General features: G+C 34.3%; 4 protein-coding genes across 4 annotated transcripts; 3 read left to right on the top strand and 1 right to left on the bottom strand.

The window, feature by feature from the left end:
• The first annotated feature begins 4,957 nt into the window (after positions 1 to 4,957).
• On the top strand, positions 4,958 to 5,779 carry LOC141674074 (serine/threonine-protein phosphatase 7 long form homolog). Its single transcript, XM_074480800.1, has 2 exons — positions 4,958 to 5,323; positions 5,372 to 5,779. Exons 1-2 carry the CDS (start codon positions 4,958 to 4,960, stop codon positions 5,777 to 5,779), a joined length of 774 nt encoding a protein of 257 aa, XP_074336901.1.
• A 1,379-nt stretch (positions 5,780 to 7,158) lies between these two features.
• Positions 7,159 to 9,217, top strand: LOC141672196 (uncharacterized). Its single transcript, XM_074478733.1, has 2 exons — positions 7,159 to 7,259; positions 7,413 to 9,217. Exon 2 carries the CDS (start codon positions 7,428 to 7,430, stop codon positions 8,799 to 8,801), a length of 1,374 nt encoding a protein of 457 aa, XP_074334834.1. The 5' UTR covers positions 7,159 to 7,259; positions 7,413 to 7,427; the 3' UTR covers positions 8,802 to 9,217.
• Positions 9,218 to 10,327: 1,110 nt separating this feature from the next.
• On the top strand, positions 10,328 to 25,815 carry LOC141671788 (pentatricopeptide repeat-containing protein At5g10690). Its single transcript, XM_074478140.1, has 12 exons — positions 10,328 to 10,690; positions 11,134 to 11,316; positions 15,398 to 15,530; positions 16,139 to 16,239; positions 16,359 to 16,520; positions 16,630 to 16,698; positions 17,895 to 18,030; positions 19,466 to 19,698; positions 21,447 to 21,524; positions 21,851 to 21,919; positions 24,048 to 24,224; positions 24,716 to 25,815. Exons 1-12 carry the CDS (start codon positions 10,502 to 10,504, stop codon positions 24,974 to 24,976), a joined length of 1,791 nt encoding a protein of 596 aa, XP_074334241.1. The 5' UTR covers positions 10,328 to 10,501; the 3' UTR covers positions 24,977 to 25,815.
• A 456-nt stretch (positions 25,816 to 26,271) lies between these two features.
• LOC141674073 (putative WRKY transcription factor 27) lies at positions 26,272 to 26,700 on the bottom strand. The gene has a single exon (XM_074480799.1). It carries the CDS (start codon positions 26,698 to 26,700, stop codon positions 26,272 to 26,274), a length of 429 nt encoding a protein of 142 aa, XP_074336900.1.
• Between the last annotated feature and the right edge of the window lie 264 nt (positions 26,701 to 26,964).

Genomic DNA, 26,964 nt, shown 5'->3' with positions numbered 1-26,964 from the left:
GAACTCCGGTGAACCGGTGGTGAGTAATGATGTAACCACTGAACTCTACTACATCAAACTTGTTCTTTTGATTATTGCATGTGTTAATTTTGAAAACCCGAATGGTTTTGGTTTTTGGAAGTTATTGATTTGATTTTTGTTAACTAAAGTGATTATGGGTTGATATTAGGATGATTTATGATTTAAGGATTAAGATAAACATTTGCATGTGTTGCTTCTTGAAAACCCGAATGGGATCTTGGTTTTTAGATGGTCAAAAATGATTTTAGTAATGGATATGACTTGTTGATGTTCATTCTTGGAAATTAGTGATTAATTAGAGAATTTGGATGATAAATTACTTAATGTTTGCATGCATGTATCAATAAGGGTTATGTTTTTTTGTGATTTAAGTATGTTAATTGATAACAATGAATTTTTATGATTTTTGGACTTGTATGCTTGATTGGATGCTTGAGAAATCAAATTTGGGATTGCAAGGTGAAGGTTTTGGTTCGACCTTTTGCTAATAAAAAGGAAAAATTGATTTTTGTGACTTGATTTTGGTATAATTTAAGTTTAACTAGGAAGAAATGAGATTGCATGCTGATTTAAAAGAGGAATTGATGACGCATGTCTTGGTTTGATTGTGATTGTGATTAAGGCCGAATGGTTTATAGTACTTAAAAGGGTCAAATTCTAATTTAAGTGCTTGATTTGATCAAAGGATTAATTAAGGATTGTAAGTGAGATTTTTGCTTAATTTGCTATATTTGGTTCGAATTAAAGTATAAAAAGAAAGGGGATGATTGATTTGTGGTTGTCTTGTTGGCTTAAGGATGACTTTAGGGTCGATATTGCAAGTTTTTCCGTTTGTTTATTCATATAAGAATTTCTAGTAAAAAGAGCTATGTGTACTAATATAAAGTACGATTTGACTTCGAAATGAGATAAGGATGTTTATAAGTCGATGGTCGAGTATATAAAGGTGTAAAGGTTAAGAATAAAGTGTATGACGTGTGATGTGCTTATGTGTATAAGCTATATTCGTATATTCGAGTCAAGGGTATAATCGAGCTATCATATTGAGTGATCGTTCCGGGAACGAGATTTGAGAACTGATTAAGATCTTGGTTTTTATTGTAGATTAGAGCGTGAGGGCATTCAGGCTAGGAAAGGAAAGGGTAAACTAGGTGGCAGTAGTTCAACTTTCAGGAAAGCAAATTCAGGCAAGTAACTCTCATTACTTGTGAAAATAGTTATAGAGAGGTTATTGTTCATACCATGTAGAGTATGGATCTGTTAATGATTTGAGATATCCCATTTTGATCTTGATAAACTGTTATTTATAAGCTTACTGATTCAACCCGTTGGTAACCTGTCTTTTTTGTTCAAGTTATTTGTTAAGCCATGAACTGTTATAAACCTTATAACTACCTTTGATAACCCCTTTGTAATGATACATTATTTCTTGATCACCATATTTCCTACTGATCCCTGAAACAGATATTGATCCTTCTAATTTAAGTACCCTGTTATCCTTGATTCAAAATCCTTAAGGGTTGTTCCTTGCTGATCCTTGAATCACTCACTAAGCTTTGTTTTCTTGAAATTTTGACTTAAGAATGAGTTTCGACTCGAAAGAGTCCGAATGATTTCATATTCCTGGTAATGATAAAATGAATTTAGAAAATCTATTTTCCAACTCAAGGTTTTTCAAACGAATTCCTGATGGATTGGATTGGGACGTAAGAGGCTAGGGAACTAGTCCAGTCATGGTAAGAGGCTAGCGGGGCTAGTCCAACTTAATGCTGAAATTATTCCGATTGGTACCTTAAAGACCGGATGGAGGTCGGTACGGGCTGATCACCCGTATTATAATGAAATGGAAAGATAAAGTGATCCAATCAAGGGTTATAATTGATTATTTAAAAGGAAACTGAAACTTTCTGTTCAGTAAATTGATTCTTGCAAATGAAAATTGTTTATATTGTTTTGAAAAGAGTTGATTGTGTTAATGTGAAGCTTAAAGCTCGAGAACCCTGATTTTAATCTGTTGATCTTATAATTAATTCCATAGAGTGAAATATTGTTGCTTTCCTCTTTCTGAAAGATCTGTTATGATCCTTTAATGATTCGTGATGAATGTCGGTTTTCATCCTACGTTGAGCCTTGTTCTTTGAAAGCCCCACATTTTTCTTCATAACCTTTCCTTAACCCCAAAAGCTGGAAATCTGCCACCTAGAACAAATAAAGTAGAATGCCCTGAGTTCGGTAAAGTATATTGTGGATTTGATATCGTAGAACTGCTTTATAGTTACTTGCTGAGTTTTATACTCATATATTTTGTTTTAATCTAACCATGACAGTTAAGCAAGAAGATGGTCAGGCTTAGATGCACTGCTCGTAAGAGCGTACCTGGTGGTCCCTATAATGTTGAGGGCTTCCGGTTGCCAGAGCAGGTAGTGGTATTTCTGAGTGAGCAAGCGCTTAGAAGGAAATTTGTAAAGATACAGTGGGTTATCTGTCGGTTCCCAGCTGGAATCGATTATATTTATTTAATAATATTTTGGGGCTGTAAGTTATATTTTATGATTGGTAGTTGTAATCTTGTCTCATACTTTATCCCGTTTGATCCTGTTAGTAGTTAATCGGGGTTTATGCATATTTAATTATTAGAATAAAGGTGTGCGGGTCCTCATTTCCTAACCCCGAGATTGAGGGCGTCACAAGTTGGTATCAGAGCTACAGGATCTAGTCCCTGACACAAGTTAGGAATAAAAGGGGTATTTTGGGTATATTTATATCGCGAGAGAGTTCGACTCATATAGATTTGAGTTAGACTATTAGGTATAGTCTAAGGAAAGTGTATATCTGTTAAAGTGGAAACTAGAGTTAGGGTGTGAGTTAGATGGAAGCTTTATTTAACACTAACATTGTTTCTTGGTTGTTGTTTTGTGTTTTCTCTCAGGATCCCAGTAGTGGTAGTAACTCAGATTCAGAGATTACTTTGACTGGTACCCTAGTGGACCCCATTCCACCCTCTCCAGAGGAGCTTGTGTATGTTAGTTCAGACCCAGAGGAGGACCCTTCTGAGAGTAGTAAGATCCCTATGCAGATTTCACCCTTGAGGCCAGATTCAGAGACCCCTGCCCCTGAGCCAGAGTCTGAGATGCCTAAGACCGTACCTGTCAGTGTTGGTGGCAAGTTAGCCAAGGACCGAGACTTTGTTTACTCCCGTATTCCTGAGTTGGGAGCTTTGGTGGATAGGCTAGCCCGAGAGTCTAGGCAGAGTGCTTCAGTTATGGATGATGAGTGGCGAGTTCGGGTGAAGATGGTGGAGCAGGTTGCCAGGAGAAGACTAATAAAACATATAACACGACCACAAAACATTTCACATTCCTCCTTACAACAATCATGTCCATGAACATTGAGGTAATTTACTGTTCGTGTATAATTTTTGAGTTTTTGAGTTTATGATTTGATTGCATACTAACTGTTTGATTAAATTACTCATTGAAATTTTGTATTTTTTGTATTTTTTATGAGTGAATTTTGAATGAATGAAGTGAGTTTCGAAGGCATAATATCATTCCTCCGTAATATAACTTTGAAATGAATGGCAATTAACTTTGAATGAATGAATTGATGGCAGAGATGTTTACTAGTTTATAATTTCCCCCGTAAGTTATTGTATCATAATCTTAATTTTGTAGAAGCGATATCATGAAGCAATATTGTCTGTTGTGTAGTGTATTTAGTGTTGAGCAACTGGTATAATAGTGTATATTATACCCTGATGATATTTTATATTGACTATACTAGTTACGAGATTATAAATGGTTTTTTGAAGTTATCCTTGAATTTCTCAACAGTTCACAGTTGCAACATAGAGGCGCACACAAGATGACATTATTATAATGATATTATGAGTTGGCTTTCACTAATATATTTTTTAAGCAAGCTGCGTACATTATCTTTCACTAGTTTGTACCTGATCCTAGTCTTGACATTGCTTCTTATGTGTAAACTTCTCATACCTGCATGTAGCAAGCTGGACTATAAAATCATTATCTTTCAGAATAATACAAAACAGGAAAGGGCTATGAAGTATGACCAAAGGGGTAGATCCTGAGTTGGTTGTGTGGGAGCTGTATGCTCATTGAGGGTCGGTAGCAAGCAACTAGGGACGACACTAGATGACATTTAACCATCCTGTCATGTTTAAAGTTCAGATATGCGAGCCCGTATACTGAACTGCAGTTGTCAGTTAGTGAATTGACATATGTGGAAGGCAACAAATTACAAAGTGCAAATACTTAACAAAACCTCCCAAGCTGTGATAGTTCCTGCTAAGTAATTGGTTGATGTTCTCAGAGCCTCGTTACTTTAATGCCCGTCACAATATAAGAAATTAATGGATTACAAAAAGGCTAAGCAATTAAAATTCTATTACTCATTAAAGTATCGAAAACCCAAGGGCCAACATGCATATGTTGTATAGTTTTAGAACCCAAAGTCGCACATGTCTAGCACTATTGTTAAAAGGACCACAAGACTAATAATACCCACAATAATATAATTTAGCTAATGTTTTATACTCTAGTTGTTAGAAGTTTACATGGATTAAACCAAGCAAAACATTGAAAAGAATTAAGGTTATGAGCCATAATTTGTTCCTATACAACAACTTAAATAGAGGGACATACAGGACATAAAATGCTATCAATCATTATTAAGTATTTAATTTACTGTCTTGTTGCTTGTTTTATATGCATGTATGTATGTACACGTTATTTTATTCTGGGTTTTTTACATATGATTGATTGTGATCATTTTGATTATTTTTGTTGTTCATTTTTACACTTGTACTTCTACATGTTCGTAGTATGTGCATCCAGGCCCTATTAACCCTAGTCTTCTTCATCTTCAGCATACACATAGATCTTTAGATATTTGAAGGTTAGGTGGTGGTGATATGTTGAAGTATCGCCGAAAAAACCCTAATAATCAAGATGATCTTCTACCGCTAGATCTTCGTATGGTCCCTTTACTTCAGTCTACTGGTTTCTATGGTGTAGCTCGGGTGGCATATTTACAGCTGGATTGGAGTCTCATATCAGCTCTTGTTGAGGGATGGCGACCAGAGACTCATACCTTTCACTTTTCTGTGGGAGAGGTCACTATTACCCTACAGGATGTAGGTATTCTTTTAGGGCTTCTGGTTGATGGTGATGCTGTTATTTCTGATGTCACCCCTCGCCCTGATATGAGTTGGCGTTCTTATGTTGCTGAGCTTTTTGATAAAGATCCTGATCCGAATAAAGACATGAATGGATCAAGAGTTCGGTTGTCTTTTATTTCTTTACGTGCTCCAGCACGTTTACCGTAGGATGCATCAGCAAATGATATTCGGTTTCAGGTCTTGTGTTATCTTGTTCATCTGTTTGGTGGTGTACTTTTTACCGATAATTCGGGAGGTCTCTTCCATCCCATGTTTATACATTTTATTCGTGACCTAGACAGGTGCGGAGATTATGCTTGGGGTGCTGCAGTTCTTGCATATTTGTATATGGAGTTATGCAAGACAAGCAAAAAGGAAGTTGATGAGGTAGCTGGTTGTCTGCTATTGTTAGAGTTATGGGCATGTGAGAGATTTCCCACTCTTACTCCCATTCGCACCTCTAATCCTTTATTTGATGCTCGTTTCTGGGAGGGTCGGGCTGCAGCTCCGTGTGGACTCACGTACTTAGCATTTATCAATTTGTTTGGGTTAATTAATCCCCAACTTGGGTTTTAGAACTGTTTAAAAGAACTTGATATGATATGGGACGAGTTTATTTTCATGTAAGATTAGAATTTAACACTTCTTAATATTTTAAGGTTCATTAATCCCTAAATTGGGTTTTAAAAGCGTTTAAAAGAATTACATATGATACGGAACGGTTATGGTTTAGGGTTAGACTTTATTTTTCATGTAAGATTAGAATTTAACACTTTTTAATATTTTAGGGTTCATTAATCCCCAAAATTGGATTTTAGAATCGTTTAAATGAACTTGATATGATACATAGCGGGTTAGGGTTTAGGGTTTGTATTAATAAACTCTCATACAAACTTAGTTCTAATCTGTTATAAACTTAGTTCTCATCTGTTATATTATATAGCCTTACTACTGGAAGAATATACTAAATTAATCTAACTTTGACAGCTACTACTAACAAAGACAATTGTATTTTCGACCAAGAGAAAGACACACATGCAAGATTGTATCAGTCTGCATGAAATTTTTTAAAAACTTCTCAAAGATGACACACAAGACTAATCAGCGGAATATGAAGGGGTTATTGCTAAGTTTGGTCATCCCTGAAGAATGAATGAGAATATTATATGATTATCATTTTTTTTAATAATCAGACTCTTATATATTACAAAATAGTATTTGTTCTAATAAATTGAGCGAGACTTACTCTCTTTCCATGTACTTAACTATTTGATATTGCAATTATAACTAAGAAATCAATACTTAATTATTTGATAAAGTAATTTAATTTACAAAACCAAATAAGCATCTAAAGAGCATGTTTCTGGGCAAACTGCAGCATGCATCACAGAGGGTAAAACCCCAATCCCAACAGTAATTTGCTTTGATATCCAAAAAAGCAACTTTAGCTATAGGGTGAGCAAGTTGGTACTCCCAGGAGAGAAATTAAAAACTAGCAAAAAGTTAATCCATCCAAATCTTTAAAAATCCTCTAAACAAGGCCATCAACCAATTTTATAATCCATATGATTGTTACAAGAGACTAACAACAAGTTTTCATATAAAATTTGTTCAATATAAAAGAGTAATATCAAACTTGTTCAATATTAATGAAGAGGGTATTCAATTCAGATAACAAAGTAAGGTAGTAGAAGAATTTGTAAACTGTTTTAATGCTTTAATTAAATAAACACATACATTTTTATATAGTACCAAGGTAGAAAAGGAATATATATCTGGTTCCAACCTCTCTAAATTTGGAGAATTTGATAAATGTTGTGGTTATGTGTAGAATAAATGTATGATGTTGGTTTAACAATTTTCAAAGGTTCAAAATGCATTTCCATAAATACAAACCTGTATTCTACCACAGACAAATTTGAGATATAAGTTGTGCATTATTGGCGCTCATTTTGGCAATCCAACCAAACTTGCCAGGTTCATATTTATTCACCTCTTCCAATCTTTATTCATTTGGCTTTCTTAACCAAGGGCATCCTTTTTGCTCAACTCTAAGGTAAACCCCCTCTTGCCGTGTTTATAGAATCATTCAACAATTTTATGCATGTTCATGCTCATTTTTCCTTCTTACCTACATGGATTAATGAGATACTAATTTAGTATTAAGTGACCTTATTAAAGTAATGTATGATCATTTGTGTGTTTTTAGGAGGTCCTGCAACACATGGCGACAAGAGCAAAAGACACAACTACTCCTGGCATTGTTAAGGACAAAAGGATAATCTCGTCTTCTCCTTCATTTCCTCGTCCAACCAACACAGCCAGAAAGAGTGTCAACACAACAACCACAACAACAATACCACCAAACTACATTAAACCTACTAAACCTTCAAATGCAGATCCTTCAGTAAAGCCAGTCAGCACCAAAGCCTCCAGCACCACACTCCCAAAACCTGATTTAGCTCGACGAAGATCCTTTGCAAGCAAGCCTCTTTCTCAGCCAAAAACACCAGCTCCTGCTGATAAGAGTCCTACAAGTACTGGCCCTGTCGTCCGCCCAAAACCACGCACTGAGAGGTCACGCAGCTCATCGTCCTTAAAAGCTCCACCAACTGCATCGCCTAGGTCTAAGGTTGATACTACTACTAAAAAATCTGTACCTGTAAGATCGTCAAGGCCAGCAACAAGACCAGCTACAACTGCTGTTTATAGAAAGAAGCAGCCTCAGAGCACTGCTGCTGCTAAAACCTTGATATCTACAATTAGTAGTGCTCAGCATGATGTAGAAACAGATTCTTGTCAAGACATTCATGATCAAGAATCAATATTTTCGTCAGTTGTTGATGCAAACAATGAAAATGACAATCCCGAAATGTCACCTGATATGATACTTGATGATCTAGTGGAACAAACAGATGAAGACGCTTATCTTCTTTCGGAGGCTAGTACAGTTGTCTCAGAAATCGAACAAAGTGTATTAGAATTGGAGAACAAGGTTAACGAAGTAACCGAGAAGCTGCAACAGGACAATACTAAAATCGAACAAAGTGTAGCAAAATTGGAGAACAGGGTTAATGAAGTGACCCAGAAGCTGCAACAGGACAATACTAAAATTGAACAAAGTGAAGCAAAATTGGAGAACAAGGTTAATGAAGTTACCGAGAGTCAGCAACAGGACAACAGAAACAATGATGAGTCAAGAAGTGATGCGGACAATGCCAATGAAGCCAATTCAGATAAAGATGGAGTAGAATTAGAGGAAGAAAAGGTGACTTGTAACGAAACTTTGGGAAAAAAATGTGTGGCTGCTGCAGGGGAAGAGGAGAAGGCAGTGGAAGAAAACAATGAGGAATTAGGTGACAAAGAGCAAGAAGTTGAAAAGGTGAGTGGAGGTGATGAGCAAGTAAAGAGTGAGAAGGACGACATGAAAAAGAAGATTAACACTAACACTGCAAGATGGAGTAACAAGAAGGAACCAACTGCAGCATCAAATGATGTGATAGAAGAGGCAGCTTCTAAACTCAGAGTTCAAAGGAAAAACAAAGTGTTAGCACTGGTTGGAGCCTTTGAAACTGTCATGTCCTCAAAACACTCATAAACAAATTTACACAACTGTTTACCCTTAAAACACACATTCATAAATGGTTTTTTCTTCTTACCTACACAAAATTACGGATATCTCTGCTTGCCATTAAACTTATTCAGTGACATGTGCAAAACAGTGTATCTAATTTAAATTCAAACTTCCTTTTTGCTTCATAAAATTGTTAATCCTCTTCCTTTATAAATTTATTTTAATGGTGTTGGATTTAATTCCCCGTCAGAGTCATTTGCCTCTCAACTTTGAATATGACCCTCTTTGCTCCTCTATTTGTTACATCCATCAATTTAAGTTGTGTTCTGTGTTTTCTGGTTTTCTCCTCCAGAAATTTAAACACCAACATGACCGCCAGGACACGAAATAACTTCTTGTACGGAAAGATCAATTGAAATGATATTAATTTTTTGTGTGCCTCGAAATACGTTAATTAATATATATATATATATAAATTTGTATTTTATTACATTTAATATTGATAATTAATTAACTAGTACAAATTATCTGACATTGTATTTATGTTATTATTGACTTTTAGAAGGAAAGTTCTACATATTAAATAATATTATATATTTTTTATATTATTTACTCTAAAAATAATTGATGCATATGTTTTAAACTATATTAATTATATTTCTATTCAAATCAAAAAATTAATATAACCGAATTTTATAAAAAAAAAATTAAATTAAATCGAACCGAAATTTTTCGATTCGATGTTCGATCCTAAAACCAAATTTAGATAACATGAACATGAAAATTGAAAATAGGGGGAATAGTGTATGGTGAGGACATTTGAAGATAGGAATGTCATAACATCAATCACCAAGTATGTCTTTTCATAATTTGGCATGCCTTTTTACTACCTTTTTTTTATATTTTTAATAATTATTTTAATATTAGAAATATCCAGAAATAATAAATATAATTCTAAAATATTTACATATATTTAAATATCTAAAAAGTTACTAATATAAATGAGTATTATGATGGTTTTAGGTGTTATTATCAATTAACTTTAATTTTATATTTAAATTCACTGTATATTAACATAATAATTATGTTTTAAATTTTATTATATTTAATTGATAATTTAGGCATGTCTTTTGACTTTATGCAAAAAAACATGCTTATAAGCATGTTTTCGCCCATTTTAACATTTAACATATACTTCCTCTGTCCCATCCATTTCTTTACAGTTACTATTTTGGACCGTCCCATCCATTTCTTTACATTCCAAAAATAGTAATTTTTTAATAATATAAAACACTATTACACCCACTAACTTCCCCCACTCTCTCAAATCTATTATTAAATAGTAACAGGTCTCACTACTTTAACCACTTTTCATCATTTTTCATTACTTTACCTACTTTTATATATATATATATTGGTCTCCGTGCCCACCAGATATGTGGGACGGAGGGAGTAGAGGAGAAAACATAATTAGAGAAAAGGAACATATATTATCCATAACGGCTACTACATAAAAATAAAAAAACAAAAAACAGGGACATGAGCCGTCCGATTAGATATTATACCAACATTTCATCACATTAACGGATGAAACTCTGACTCCTTTGATTACACATTTCGCGTATAGATAGGATTTTTTTAGTTCTTCACTACATACATACACATACACTCTTCTGTATGTAATCATATGTTCAGATTATACCACATCAAAAAACTCGATTACGATGATGATGATGCAGCATCGAATTCGAATTGGAGTATTTTCTGATAAATTTACCACCAAAAATTTGGTTTCATCTTCAAATTGTTGGAAGAAAGTGGCCACACGACAATCTCAAATACTAGATTCTCCCAATTTCAAACCGCTTACTTCTCGCATTGTTAGACTCACTCGCAAACGACAACTTAATCAGGTCTATTCTCCTGCTTTTTTCATGGTTGTAAAAATCGGAAATCAATTATATTCTGTTTTGTCTAACTTAAATGAATTGTATGTTAAAAAAGTTACCTGTTAATTAAAGTTAGTTCACAACTTGTTTATTTATTAATTATCATTTGTTTTTATTGGTTAATTGATCATGCCTAACTTATAAAATATAATATAAAATTAACTAAATTATAAGTGTATAAGAAGCAAATTTAGTTAAGATGTTATGTTTGGTGAAGTCAAAATGCTAATGTACCTAACAATTTGACGTAATTTGTTAATTAACTGACAGGCCAAATGAATTGTTTTTGTGAATGTACTCGTGTAGTTTTTGTTTACGAAGTGTTTGTCGAGTTCAAAATATGCAATTTATGATATCTATGTAACTGTGTTATATTTGTAAAGAGAGATGCATGTAAATTGTTATAGATTTTTGAGGAAGTTGAGGCTGCAAAAAAGCGGCATGGAGAGCTCAACACAATTGTGATGAACGCCGTAATGCAGGCTTGCGTTTATTGTGGTGACATTGATTCAGCTCTCAGAATCTTTGCAGATATGTGCAAGTCAGAAAGCTGCGGGGTTGATAATGTCACGTATGGGACACTACTTAAGGTACTTGGGTGATTTTGCTTATTAAATTTAGTATTTAATAAGTTGAATAATTGTCTGGCCCGTTTGCCTTGTTTTATAAAATAACTGTGATAAAATTTGTTAATTTATTATTTTGACATAACAAGATCTTATAATCTATCTATCTATCTATACTATACTATATTATAATAGACGAAACATTAAAAGTTTGGTAGTCGGTCGGTCGGTACTTGGTGAAATTACTCAATTAGCCTTACTTAATTATTCTAGTTATAATTGGCCAATTGGTCAGCCGGTCAATTTTAATTTTAATTGATATTAAAGTCAACTTCCTCTATCAAATTAAATTTTATTGCATATCGAACTCTATATCATTATAATTGATATTAAAGTCAACTTCTTCTACCAATTTAAATTCTATTTCATATCGAGTTCTATATTATTCTAATTGATATTTCTGCTTAAAATAAATTTAAGCGAACTATTGAACTAGAATAAACAAAATAATTAATATTATTCTTCCTGTAAACAAATAAATTAGACAATTGATCAAAACAAACACAAAATTAAAGTAAAAATATAATTTGATAAATTAGAAAACAATTAAAAAAATTAATCAATTGATCCAAATGAAAACAAAATTATCTTATAATCTTATAAATCCGGTCTTAAAAAAATTAAAACTAAATAAAAGATAATCAATTGGATTTGATCGTTGTAACGGGCCTCAAGCTAAAATAAAATAATATAAAATACTGATTTGAGATAAATCAAATTAATATCAGATTAAGCATAATTCCTATCCTATAGATCTAAATTAAAAATTAACTTTTATTTACAACATAATTATTAGTTTTTTAAAACACACAAAGAATTATTAATAAACTATATATCGTTCAGTTAGTAATATTGTCTTTTTTAAATAGCGCTTATAGCCAATCAATTAAGTAATAAATCACTAAATAGTGTCTTTTTAAGTTTTAAAGAGACATTGTATTTTTACTCTAAAATAATAAGCTCGCTATAATAATATTTTTTCCGGGTACCGAAGCTATTACCTTAAATAGGTTTAAATGTTCTAAAAAAAACTGCGAACATATATTTAGTAAAGTATTTATCATGAATTCATATTATTTAAAATTTTAAATAATCAAATTTAAGAATTCAATTCCAAATTTATATATATATATTATTAAAAAAGATTCGTGCGATCCGTGCATCGCACGAGTTTTAAGCTAGCGGATATTAATTTGGCATTTTAATATATTTTTATATCTTGTTATTACAAATTAGTTTGTATCCAGATAGATTGGTATCTGAATGAAATACTAGCTGTGTTCATAAAATCATATTTTTTTTAGTAAGAAATGCTATCAGGACAAGTACAGACACTGTGAAAATAAATGTCTGTAAGTCCTCTATTAAATTAGAGGAAACACTCCAAATTTGTCTCTAAATATTTCTATTTCAAGACAGCATATCATCTATGGGTGCTTTGCTGAGGGTGTTTCTGTGATTGAGCAGTTGAACCCTAATTAACGTTGAGGTTCTACAAGGGATCTTCTATGTCCACATTATAGAAAATATTTGCTATAAAAAACTATGCTTCTGTGAGCATGATGTCAAGGGTATCATGGTGTGCTGGGAACTAACGAAAGAGTTTTCAAGAAAAAGGGAATTAACCTTTGGCATAAAGGAATAAACTTTTGCAGGATTCCTCTTGCCAGACTCTTTGACACATAGTTGGACTCTTTGACACAGGCCTTCTAACAGTGTGCCTGTGACTTATTTAGTTATCATCCGTAATACCTGAATGTGTATTTGGGTCAAACCAACATTATTTGTTCTTCGAAGCACGAATCACAGTCGTGCACGACTACAGATTGCTATTATTTGGTTTTGATCTTTAGTTTGAAGGTCAGAATAGGCGAAAATGTAAACGGGTTCATTACACATATTCTGGAATATCATAGCAATTTCCGTGTTTCCACTATATTCCTATTCGTATATGTTATATTTTATGTTATCCCGACTCTTCAATCCTCCCAAGTACCCGTGTCAGACACTCTACACTCGACATGGGTATGGACACGCGAACACCTATTTTAGGCCAAATATATATAAAACTTTCAAAATACTGCCGAGTCCGACGCTTGGACACATATTCATGTTGGAAACTTTTAGTGGAGTCCGGGTAACATAGGTTATATTAGTAATTCTTGTTTCCTATTTTCAGATTTTCAATGTTCAGTTTCCTATAGCTGCATACACAATGTGCAGCTTGACCCTTGTATACATTAATGTGTGAAATTGTTGACACCGCAGGTGCATTTTATTTAAATGGATACTACAAATTCAGGGTCATCCCATATAAACAACATAATTTCCTAAATTTTGGTTGAATAATTAAATAGGGAAATTTATAAAACAATAAAACCTAATAGGTAATAGAATTATAATTTGACTACTCAGTTACTCTGTAAGTGTAGTAATGGGGAAGGAGTGTCATAGAAAGATAGAAACCATTAGTAGAAGGCAACCTTAGGAATCTAAATTCACACTTAATTTACAAGTAGTTTTGGTAATTCCGAACCGTTCCTTGTAACTTTTGTACGCTGTTCCTTGTAATGAAGTTTGTATTGTATTTGATAATGGTAAGACTTTGTCAAAATTCATGAGAACTATTACAATTGATAAGAGTTGTGTTTAGAACGAGAAATCAATGGTATGTATAAAGAAAGATTGAGGCGGAAACTATGTTGTACATATTAATTATATTTATCGTCTGCACATTACATTGTAGAGCATGAGCTATTAGTATATAAATAAAAAATTCCTTCCATTTGGAACCTGAACTTTGATGTCATAGTACCCAATGGCTTTAATGTCATGCTTGTTTAACATCTTAGCATGACCCCTTTCCTGAAATCCATCTTCGGATTAATATATGTCACTAGTAGCGCTGTAAGTCCGTAGCATAACCTTAGTGTTCATAAGTCCCATCTTGGGAGTTAAGACCTCTCCCGAGATTGATTAATAAAGAAAAATGGGGATACATGGTCTTGAACTTGCAGTTGTATACTAGAGCTTTGAATTGTGGTGGATGACCACCATGATTGATGGGTTGATGGATGACCATCAACCACTTACCAATGCCTATTAGCGACCTTAAAAATAGTAGCCTCAACTTTTCACAAATTACAAACACTGCTAAAATTTATACTTATTACTGATCATAGACTTAGAAAACAATTCTTACCGAAATCTGACTGGACCATCACGGATAGACTTGATGAGCACTATAATGTCCAAAAACTATGAGAAAATGGGCGAAGGTCGCCCACGTGCCTGAGAGCGCTGGTCATCTGACAGATTGTATGAGGGTGGCATGTGACAGTGTGTGAAAAGGAATCTGCTAGTGGATTTTAACAAATAACTCACCCCATATTGCTTTTCAAGTGAAAAGGAATACTTGTGCCATGGCATGATTTCATTTTTGTGCAATGCATAACAATCATATGTCAATTGTGAAGTAAGATCTTCATATCAGTTTTCGCGAGACCCATATTTGCCTCAATATTACCGATCAGATCATTTATAGGTGAAAAATCAACTTGCAACTATTTTCAATCTTCTCAACCTTTTTACCTGTTCGATCATTGGGTCAATTCTGAATATTGACTGGACAATGAAGCCCAGAATAACATCTTAAGACACTAAACATCACGGCAGAAACACCAGTAACCAATGCATATTTATTTTCCTCTATCCCATGAGTCAGCCGACAACTTTCCATGCTGTAATAAGTATGGTATCTCCTAAGCTTTGTAGTTCAAAGGAAACTTAATTTGTAATATAATTAGAAAGGCAATTTGTTTTGTAAGGCTTTGTTTTGAGGTTTGTAGCTTAGTGTCTTGTATTATTAAAACCCTAATCGGAAAGATTATTGGTTGTTTTAAGTGTATTGTAATTCCCAAGCCCTCATGTTGCATAATATTAAGCCCTGGCATATTGGTTGGCTTTTACCTGAACATTGTATGTGAATTCTTAATATATGCATTTACAAACAGACAAATAATCTCTTTAGTTTATTCCAATGAAGGGTTTGGGCGATGCTCGAAGAATTGACGAGTCATTTCAAATACTTGAATCCGTGGAACAAGGTACTGCTGTGGGCAGTCCATCTTTGTCAGCCCCACTTATCTATGGGTTATTGAATGCTCTAATTGAAGCAGGTACGAATGTTTCACGCTTAGTGTCCCTCAAATATACTTAACTGTTTATCGGCTCTAAATTTTATGGTGACCACAGGCATAAAATTTATTTTCCATCCCACTTTGTGTCATGTTAAGAAATGTGTAGATATTGTAGGCTTTTGAATTATAATATATCTGTCTTACTTTTTCTGCTAATACTAGGTCTTATACTTGGTAACTCAGTAGTCATTATGGGCCTATGGCAGTCCGCAACTATAGGATTGCACCAATGTTTGTAGCGTCTTAACATACATGCTAACAAATAACAATAGCATTATTTATTTTATAAACTGGGAAGGAGTCAGCATTATGTTGCAAGGCGCTGTGTTACATCTCATGTACGTTACTCGGACTCTTTATTTTGCCTCGAGTAGCCTGTGTCGGACACTCGGACTTAAACACTTATTTTAGGCCAAAAACATGTAAATTTTCTAAAATATTGCCGACTCTGACGCTTGGACATGTATCCTCGTTGAACACTTTAAGCCGAGTCCGAGTAACAAAGCATCTCATAGTAATTTGATCATTTATTAATTTATTCATGTTTTCACAAAATTATATCACTGTGTTCTGCTGCTTTAGTACAGGGGATCTGCGTCGAGCGAATGGTCTTCTTGCACGTTATGGTTTCGTATTTACTGAGGGAGGCAAGCACTACTCAATCTCGGTTTACAATATGTTGATGAAGGTTTGCGATATTGACAATCTATATGCTTTTAGGCACTTCATGTTTGTTGTGCTCCTAGTTTCAGTTATAAAAAGTTTGGAAGTTTTTAAATAACATCAGCGGCCTACTTTTCTAAGCAGGGATATATCAGCACGGGGTCTCCTCAGTCAGCACTACGCGTTTTCGATGATATACGACAACAAGGGTTAAACCCTGACAAACTCACATATAATACTATAATCTTTGCATGTGTAAAGATGAATGATCTAAAATCTGCATTGCGAATTTTCCAGGAAATGAAGGTTATATGTTTTGACATCCCTATATAGAGCCTGATTACTTTTATACTGGTGCTAATAGGTCTTTTGATCTTCTGGAATTTAGACACATACGAGTATTAAAATTTTGCAGGATAGGTCAAAGAAAGACGGTCATCATGACCTGGCACCCGATGTTATTACGTATACGACGTTACTTAAGGTTAGTTCTGCAATTATATACCTCGTACGATAATCTAGATGGATGGCATGATTTATGTGATGTGAATGATCAATTTCTAGTGGAGTATCTAATAATAGTTTCTATTGGTCTTGCATAGTAGTATTCTCTTGAGAAGTACAGGTATTTAAGTCTTTATTATTACTTTAAACAGCTCTTGATAAAGGGCATCATTTAACCTGCTGGAAATTAGATATACAATACAAGAAGATAGATTAAAGTTGATATATATTATACTCTGTAAAAATTTCGAACTCAAATATAATGAAGCAAAAACCTTTAATTCCATATACATTACGGTGCAAGTAAATTGTGTTTTATGTCTCAATTTTATTTTCTCAAGGTTCAACTTTCGAAACTCTTCATAAAGTTTAGGCTTCTCCTTGATATTCATGTTTCTAATAGTCAGAGTTCTCCCACTCCTGCTGTCTTTCTTTTATTCCTTAAAATCGGATGTGCTAGAAACTTTTAGAAATTCTGTATCTTGCTTTAAAGTGTTAAAAACTTGATGTTTTGAGTTTCCAATCTTTTCATTTTATTTTTTTAAGTGGAAATCTTCTCTGCGAATAGGAATTTGTGTTTTAGTTGGAAAATAGATCTTCAAGTTGCAAAATATGCATTTCCTAATTTTGGGGTATGAATTAGTAAATTCCACTGATGCCAACAAGTTTTGCAGCAAGGTGTATTTACTTTTTTTTATCACCTAGTAAATTACTATTTACACGTTCTTTGTTATCCAAACTCGGCTGGAGGTGTCCAACAAGAATACGTCTTCAAGTGTCGGAGTCGGAAATTTTGAAAATTGTACATGTTTTTGGCCTATAGTAAGTCCCTGAGTGTCCATGCCTGTGCGAGTGTCGAGTTCCCAGGTCGAGTATTCAAGAAATATTTGGAGTTAGGGTAACAGGATAATCGAAACAGGGATTATCCCATCTCATCTTCAAGACATTTATTTTTTCCAGAAAATCTTCAGTATCCATCTTCGATTATTGCTTCTGAGACACTAATAAATTTAGTTAAAGCGAACCTATGAATATGGTGTTTTTCGTACTTTGTAATAAATCGTGTGGTATCATGTATCAAAAGATTTTAAAATATGGATATATAATGGTCTTAAGTGCTTTTCTTGACACAATTGTTATTTGATTTTTATCCTAAAAATGCATTCTCTTTTACAGGGTTTCGGACAGGCCAAAGATCTTGGTTCCATTGAGAAAATTGTGATAGAAATGAAGTTTCATCATAACTTGTTGATCGATCGAGTTGCATACACATCAATTGTTGATGTGCTGCTAACTTGTGGTTCGACCAAAGGTATGGTATGTTTCTGAATGTCTCTTATGCAATGTATTCAGAATCTGGAGTATGCAACATAGCGTGTTAAACCTTCTATATTAATAATAGGAATGCTGACATATGCTGCTAAAGTTGTAATCAAAGAACATTTATTTTTGTAAACTACTTAGAACTAAAGGTGAATCTATGATCTTCACAACAACCGAAGCCCAAGATGATGTGTCTCTACGACATTGTGGAGATGTTTCTTTACGTATACAGATCCACCTTGGAGATTTTTGTTGCCCAATTATTTGGCGTACATGGTGTTTTAAAATGTGTCAGGTGGAACTGAGTGATGGATTGACCATATTGCTTGATCACTAGAATCGGTCGCCTAAGGGGACTTTTAAAAAAATTAAGTGGATTAAATGTTCTACGAGGTAAAATGCTTTTAAAGCGGAAGTGGAAGAGAGTAATCTGTATAAGCAGGCTATCTATGGAGTTGAGGTTGTGCATCCACGTTGCCATAATTGCCCTTCGATGTTGTATTAAGCAATCAAACCCTAGAACTTGGTGCTCATCTGCTCGTATTTATGTCGATTTTTGTTCTATGGTAATAGTTATCTTGTTAGTGGTAGTTCGATGGTATCTCATAATATTAAGACTCAGGACATTCCGACATTGCGGCATAAATATTTCGTGATGGAACGAATGCTCGTCGCAGTTTTTAGAAAGGTGCTATATAGTTAAAAGGAGTGTATTTCATATGAAAATCTGGAAACACAAATTATTACTTTGTTACTTTTAGTTTTGTAGGCCTTACGTGACCATATTCAACTGATCTAGTAATGACAGGAATGTAACGAATTGACTGCTAAATACTTACACTCTTATGTTGAACCATGTAGCAAGTTGACTACTAGTGTTGTCAGTTTGTATTTTCACTTAGCATACTACAAAGATATGGAAGAGAGATAAATCTACGGTTATTAAGCAACAAATGTGGTTCTACAGCTTATGGTGCAGCAGTATTAGTATTTAAAAGAACAACGGCAAAAAGTAATGCAAGTTAATCAGAAAATGGTAATAAGTTATCATTCGATATTAGTATGTATACATTTGGAATAGTAACTGCCTGTTTTCAAAAGTAATACCAGTGATGCATTCCAAAAAAATTAACTCATTTCACAATATTAGGAATGAAAATATAAATTCCTAATGTTGTACAAGTACAAGATATTAAGTATCCAGAATTCTTTTCTCGAGATTTTATCAGATTTTCACTGTAGGATGTTCAGATGTTCATATTTATAGTTTATGTGCATGTGATGCTAGAGATAATCAATATTATTCATATGCTGTTTGTTGAGCCTATGCTGGGTTTCACCTTTTGTACCTTCTGTTTCCATTTGCACCACAAAAGTTTATACTGCTTCTTTTATTTGCATAACAAACACAATTTTTGGTGAAGGTGCTCTCTGTGTGTTTGGGGAAATTCTGAAGCAGGTTGCAAAGGATAGTACTCTCCGCCCAAAACCTCATCTTTACCTCTCCTTGATGCGTGCTTTAGCTGTTAAAGGTGAATATTATTTGGTAAAAAATCTGCACAAGCGCATGTGGCCAGACACAGCTGGAACCATTTCACTGGATGCTCATATTGAAGCTGATCATCTTCTCATGGAAGCAGCTTTAAATGATAGTCAGGTACCCTATCTACTTCTGTAGTGTACCAAGTGTCTTATTAATACTATCATGTTCCTTTCTTAGAAAAAATCTTCTGTTCATTTTTAAATAAATGAAGTAAAGTAGTTTTCCCTGCATAATGCTTCTCAGCATTCTAAAATCTAGGTATGTAAAATTTCTAGTGATTGAGGTGTGGAAAAGTTGACATAATCCTTTCGATGTAATTGAAAAAAACTGTGTGTCCTTTCACTTGAGTACTTATTAAAAGTGATAGCTACCAAAGCAAGCTATTTATACTTGTTTTGAGTAGAGTATCATATACAATATCACTAGTGGATCGGATGTATTAATTAATCTACCTAATCAAAGATGCTAGTTGCCTGTCTCAAATAGAGAAAGATTATGCACTTTTGAAACAATTCCATGGCATATGTCATAAAGGGTAGCGCAGGTGATAAAGTATTAGGAATATGGATTTTCTCATGCCCCTTTTGAATTATTAGAGTTAGTAAAGTCAGATTTACAGTCATAAAATTCAATTAATTTATTAAACGAAGCAAGTACTGGTTCTCTAGTGACTATGGTTATAGATGACAACTGGCTGCTTAAGTTGAGAAAGAAAACAAAATGAAGTTAATATGCAGCATCAGCAACCCAGCACAATGTTTTGGACTAGGGCCAGGAAATAAAACAAAAGATGCTGGTATTAAGTTGATTATGAAGTACAAGACAAGCAGAAGAAGAGAATCTTTGTGGAAGCATGTCAATATTATTGTTTGTGATGACATTTTCTAATATCAATTTGCATCAAGATACCGACTCTAAACTATGTTGTTATATTACTAGCGTGATTAGAAGTGAAATAGGAAGTGCTCATGTTGGTAAAATACATATAAAAATATTTAAAAGTAACCCGTGCATTGCACGGGATAGAAACTACTACAGATTAAAACTTGTTTTTTTATCTTTTTAATTCTTTGGGATCTATGGATTGCATTGCAGTTTATTTTCTTTTGTCTTTTCTGTTTTGTCCTATTTTAAATGTATATACACGTATATTTATGTATTTTTTTTCGAAATCATATATTTAAGTAGTTATTACATGCTAAATTACTACATTTAGATATCCCAAATGTACGGTTGTCATTAGCCACGACTTACTACAATCATAAATCTGCATCCTCCACAACTAGCTTCATCTACAGAATCCCTTACATCCCTCCCGAAACACAGACACAGACAGTGCCGGTGTTCTTTAGACAAATCAGGAACAAAAAGAGATACACAAGTGCTACGAAACCAGTGAAACAAACCAATTAACAGAGTCCTGCTGGTGTAATCATCCATAAAATCTTGATCTGCAAATTCTACGAAATCAGTCTATGGAGGTAAAGAACACCATAACCCTTATTAAAATTTTACCCTACTGAAAGTATAGTCCTTAATGCATACTGTCAAACTCTGCTCCACAACCATATCATCACCACTAGCTGTTGTGACTTGCCATTTAACCGCAGCTAGTACCACGGTCCAGAAACTCATCCCCAAGTTTGCCAAAAACAACGACCTCCTTATGGTAAAAGACCATATCTGTCTCAAAATGTGTTTTTTAAGTGATTTACCTTTTTTCTATTTGTTTATTTGAAAACAAGGAAACATTGATTCTTTTCATGCTCACTAAAGTATATTAATTAAAATTATATATCATGATAAATGAACAATGATAATGTGGGTTACCTATTTAATTATTTTCTATTTGGTTGGCTCAGTTTGAAGTGGCTGTTCACTATTTGTCAAATATCATCAAAGATTGGAATGGCATTTCCTGGACTAGTCGAGGAGGAATGGTAAGAGATAACTTCTAAATGTTTTTCTGAATATTCTATTTAGTTATCTATGATTTTCCTGGAACATCCTTTATGGTCAGATCATATATTTTTCTTGAAAACGAAAGGTGCAACTTTCAACTCATTTTACTATTAATATTCAGAGACTCCTCAAAAGTTTTGTATTTTACCTTAAATCCTTACTAATTAAGTCTTACATACTCAAAAGTGTACGTGTCATGTTGTCAAGTTTGTGTGTTCTTCCTTTCTGGCGAACAACCATGATTTTGTATGTTCTTCCTTTCTGGCGAACAACTATGATTCTGAATAGTGATGTTGGCATGCAGGTTGCTGCGCGTATAGAAGCTTTGTTGGGTTTCACTTCTTCCATGTTTGATCCTTACTTACTTCCCGAGGTATATTTTTTGTTCCTTCCCCACATTTAAGAAATTGTGCATGTCTATAACGAGAATATATCATGTCACTTTAATATGTATGTTCATCCGGCACATGCCATTTCTTCCATTTCAACTATGCCTTAATTTACACTCTGATGGTAGTACTTTTACATAGCCGAGTAAACCTCGGATATTTTCCTATCTAACCTGAAGAGTCTGAGATCTTTGTGCTTATATGTGCACCAAATCAGACAGTCATTGATATAGTTTGGCATGTGAGGTCAAAATAATTAAGACTGCTATGCCAAGGCCAGCTATCTAGTGTACATGTATATAACAAAGAGTCGAGCTATGTATTGTAGACATATCGTGGAAGTAGATAATTTATGCTATATTTATATCATTAGATATTGTTCATTTTTGTTATGGAAAAGAGTAGAACCAACAGGAGAAATCAAGACTGTTGTAGATATCAAAGATAAACTGCCCAACAGCATTTCTTTCAGCCCTATATTGTCAAACACACACATACACACACACATACTCTTCCAAACTATCTCTCTTTATTTAAGTATAACAAATCGAAGAAATGATTCAAACGTTTACTGTAATGCCAAGATCCTAAGAGGAAATCAATTGTAACGTTTCAAGGACTTCAGTCGTCTCCAAAACAAACACATCAGATTGTTTAGATTACATGTTATTAGCACTATTATATGTACAAAAATATTTTAAAAAGTCTAAAACCTTCTTAGAAAGTTCTGCATAATATAGCCTGCTAAAATTTTATCATAATTGGAGAAGATTTCTGTTAGAATAATATAAGATCCTGGAAAGGGCCATTCTCTATCACCTTAGAGGTTTTAGAGTAACTGGTTGCTTTACATGGTATCAGAGCTCAGCTGGCAGAGGACTCAGGTTTGATCCCTGCCACCCCCAACATTTCTCACAATTTATGAGGGACACGAAAGGCAAATTTATGCCCAAAAAATGGGCGCCCGTGATCCACTCTTCGACCCATAAATGGGTTTTCGAGTGAAGGGGAGTGTTAGAATAATATAAGATCCTGGAAAAGGCCATTTTCTAACACCTTGAAGTTTTAGAGTAACTGGTTCCTTGACATGGTATCAGAGCTTAGGCTGGCGGGAGGACTAAGGTTCGATTCCCAACTACCCCCAACATTCTCACAATTTAATGTGGACACTAAAGGCAATTAATGCCCCAAAGATGGGCGCTGGTGTATCACTCTTCAACTCATAAATGGGCTTCGAGTGAGGGGGGTGTTAAATATATGATCCTATTGGGGCCTTCCTCTAACACCTTAAGGTTTTAGATGAGCTGGTTACTCAACAATTTTCAAGTGTAAAACACCAAAAATAAAAGGATGGCATACTTGCCTGAATATCCGGGTATCTCAAGTTTCCTCGTCTTTTCTCTGTTTCGAAATTTAATCTTCGGTCTCGGTCTGTATTTCTTCAATTTATAACTATGTAATTTTAATTTAATCTAATAAAACTTTGCTTAGTCACCAATGACATACTCCCATCTTAATGCCATGTTTCCTGCTAAATACATTGTTATGATTGACAATTTCACATGTACATAAATCTTAAAAAGGTCATCTCTAATGCAAACAATAATTTATTAAGAGTTATTTTTACAAAAATCTTTTTGCCACTCTATAAAGCTCCTCTTATTTATTTGTAAAATTTAACTAGTGACCAAATAATAACCTTCTTTTGCAGATCTCTTTTTAAAACCCACGTTGAAACTCCTAACTAAAAGTACCTCACAATTTGTTTAGTCTCTCTAAATGTTAGACTATATTAGTTTCTTTTATACTCACCCTTATAACTAGTAACAAAATTATTGAAATCATTTCTGTCAGAAATTTATCTAAATTTTAATTCTTAAATTTCATGAACACAATTTTGTACCCTTAAAGAAAGTCCTCAATATAAACACTTCTAAGTAATTCTATGGAACTCCAAGAATACATGTATATATATGTGTGTGCATAAAATTGTAGGGGCTATTACATCAATGCTTAAGCATGCTGCTCGGTGTTGCATTTGAAATCATTGTCACCTTTCGGTACAATTGTCTTTGCCAAAGTCTGATAACTTTTACTGTATTACTAATTCAGGTATCAATTAGTGATTCCATTGAGTGCATAATGATGCCACTGCAAGAAGCTTGTCCACTGCAAGCCACCTTGAGGTTGAATCAAGTTGTGATGCGTTTCTACAGGGATTCAAGTGTTCCCATTATTGATGATTGGGGAAGCTGTGTTGGCATACTTCATGCTGAAGACTGCAATGAGGTACCTTCTCTCAAGTCCTCAGGGACTGTTCTTTGTTACTAAAGCAGTACTAAAGCAGTTACAACATTGTTGTTTACTCCGATAAATAAGATACAATATTTTATCATTTTCTACAGGCTATGACTTTGTCAATCATTCCTAGCTGCATTTATTGCATGGATGTATCCTAGACATAGCCTGGATATTACTCCCCTACCCCTTTTCCATTTAGGAGAGAAATAGAATAAACACCTATCCTGTTAATGTATCCTCAAAGATTGCTTAATGAGCAAACTGAGAGAACCGATTAGGAAAAGCAAAAGTAATTTAAATGCCTCATTTGCCCAATGGCATATTCGTTTTAGTTTACCGTTAAATATATTTTATTCTCACCATTATTGGCAGGAAATGCATAGTTTTTCAAGTTTAAGATTACCATTAATTTGCAACAAAATATATTATTCTCGTGTATGATTCTATGCATATATGTTTATTCTTTCCATGTCCTGCAGTTGAATGCCCCACTTTCGGCCATGATGAAAAGCCCAGCTCCATGTGTTATAACCACGACATCTATTGGCCGGGTTGTTGATTTGATGCTAGAAAAGCGGTACAAGATGGTAATCGTTGTAAAATGTGGGGACACCTTCGGTAATTACAACTCAACTTCAAGAGCAGTTGGAGTTTTTACAGCTGACCAGTTACATAAACTTACTGTACCTGCATCAAAGCTGTCAAATCAACAATATCCCCGTGGCATAACATCATACTGATTGTCCACAAAGAGATCCATTATGCATCCCTGCATAGTAAATTGTAGCTGCAATAGAAATTCTTTTACATCCAAGTAAGCCTCTCAATGGTAAATTGAACGTGGATGTGATTTAGAATCAGATATAATGTCCATCTTGAGGTAGATGACAGGTGTTGCACAGATTTGGTAGATTACAGACCAGAATTTTGGTGCAAGTTTGGTAAAAAAGAATTAATATGTATGCATCACCGGATATTATGAAAACTATTAGATGGCTTTCATTATTTTGTTAATAAGTTGGTGAAGAACTCCCTTGTACATGGACAACTGTCAAGGATTTGATGGGGAACTCCTCTTTACGTGGACAATACTTATTATCAGAGATCATATGGATCAGGAACATGTTTCTAGCAGTGGTAACAGAGCAGTGAGTTGAAAAATGATGATATGGATCAGGAACATGTTTCTAGCAGTGGTACCACCAGATTATAGATTTTCCTCGAAGACCAATGGTGGCGCAAGGTAATTTTTGGCTATCTTGTTTGTCAGTAATGTTTCTAGAGGCATTTGGTGGTTGCTTTCTGCTGGTAAGTGATTGCCACCAATATATATATCACAGCTCCCTCCTGCTCGGGTTTTAGTTTTACTAAGGTATGTGACAATCTAGGAGTTGGTATCTGATAGCACTAATGTCATTAGTTTTGATTCATCCAGTGATACTAACTTGATACTTGACACAAGAAATGTTGTATAGCTTGATGACATTGTGAAATTTGTATAGCTCGTCCAACACAAACTGTCGTGTACCTGTTTTTTTTTTATTGTAGTTAAAAAAAATCAACAAAATTTACCAGTGAAGTGGTGAAATGTTCATCAAGCGACTAGTGTTCAGATAAATTGAGGGATTTGTTTTTTGAATTTAGATCGCATTGTTGAATTACAGTAGTACAATTTCAATACCTGAAATTTTTTTAAACTCAAAGATCATCTCAATAGGACTGTAAAATCAAGGAAGTATTTATCAAAATTTCCCAGCAATACAACGGACGGAAATTACAAGCACAAATTGAACAAAGGGTAATTGGTGCAACATAAGGGAATTACAAGCATCAATAAAAACTAATTTCGCGTGTAAAAGTTACTAAACAAGTCTGACAACAATTTTAGTGAAGATAAACTCATTGACACTTGCAGGAATATAAAAAGAGAAAAAATATATATATAGTATATAAATAATGAAACCACTTTATTAGTACAGGGAATGGTTGAAGGTACTCAAACCTTGATGACAAGAAATATAATGGAAGATGATAATCAGCTGCTCCAGCACTCTTCCTCTTTCTTGATCTTAACATACTTTCTTTTTTTCCGGATGGGAGTGCTGTCAGTGGGAGGGCTATGATTATGATTACCGAAATAAGTGACAATGTAGGTATTTTGATCACTATCTCTTCTGTCAACATGTCTCCTTACTTGGCATGTCTTAACTGCACATCTGTGATAACTTCTTTGCAATGAGTCTGCTAGTTTCTTCCGTCCGTACCTTTTCCATACCCACTCATCTGGTTCCAACTCTGCAACACTAATAACTTTCACCACTTCTTCTATACAACTTTTGGCCGGTTTCCTTGTTCTTTTCCGATATGGTTGTGCCGAGCCTTGTGCATTCTCGGTTATGATGGAGGGTTTGGTCTCATAACAGTCCGGATCATCCAGTTGAGAATATGCACATAAAGGAGCCATATTTTCTATGGGATTGGTGTGCATGGGAAATATAGGAGGGCTGTGGTTCTCCAAAGTAGAGTTGTTATTGACTTCATCAGAGGCGTCTTGTGCACGTTCATCAGCTATGCCATCACGGAAACTTCTATCATCAGGCCCTTGATCAAACGAGTATGTGGAGTTCAACTGAGGGTTTATCAGATAATTATCGCAGGGCTGATAGGGGGCCTTGGCTTCTGATGTGTATGTGGTGTTTGACGAATAATAATTGTGTGACTGGGAGGG

The sequence above is a fragment of the Apium graveolens genome, chromosome 7, assembly GCF_009905375.1.
Source record: "Apium graveolens cultivar Ventura chromosome 7, ASM990537v1, whole genome shotgun sequence".
Classification (NCBI taxonomy): domain Eukaryota; kingdom Viridiplantae; phylum Streptophyta; class Magnoliopsida; order Apiales; family Apiaceae; genus Apium; species Apium graveolens.
Note: the sequence above shows the minus strand (reverse complement) of the source record. Positions and strands in the feature narration are given on the sequence as shown.

Coding starts and splice junctions, on each gene's coding strand:
- LOC141674074 (XM_074480800.1), top strand. CDS start 4,958: ATGTTGAAGTATCGCCGAAAAAACCCTAATAATCAAGATGATCTTCTA. Junction 5,324..5,371: donor AAGACATGAATGGATCAAGA/GTTCGGTTGTCT, acceptor CGTTTACCGTAG/GATGCATCAGCAAATGATAT.
- LOC141672196 (XM_074478733.1), top strand. CDS start 7,428: ATGGCGACAAGAGCAAAAGACACAACTACTCCTGGCATTGTTAAGGAC.
- LOC141671788 (XM_074478140.1), top strand. CDS start 10,502: ATGATGATGATGCAGCATCGAATTCGAATTGGAGTATTTTCTGATAAA. Junction 16,240..16,358: donor TTTACAATATGTTGATGAAG/GTTTGCGATATT, acceptor TTTTCTAAGCAG/GGATATATCAGCACGGGGTC. Junction 21,920..24,047: donor ATCCTTACTTACTTCCCGAG/GTATATTTTTTG, acceptor TTACTAATTCAG/GTATCAATTAGTGATTCCAT.
- LOC141674073 (XM_074480799.1), bottom strand. CDS start 26,700: ATGGCTCCTTTATGTGCATATTCTCAACTGGATGATCCGGACTGTTAT.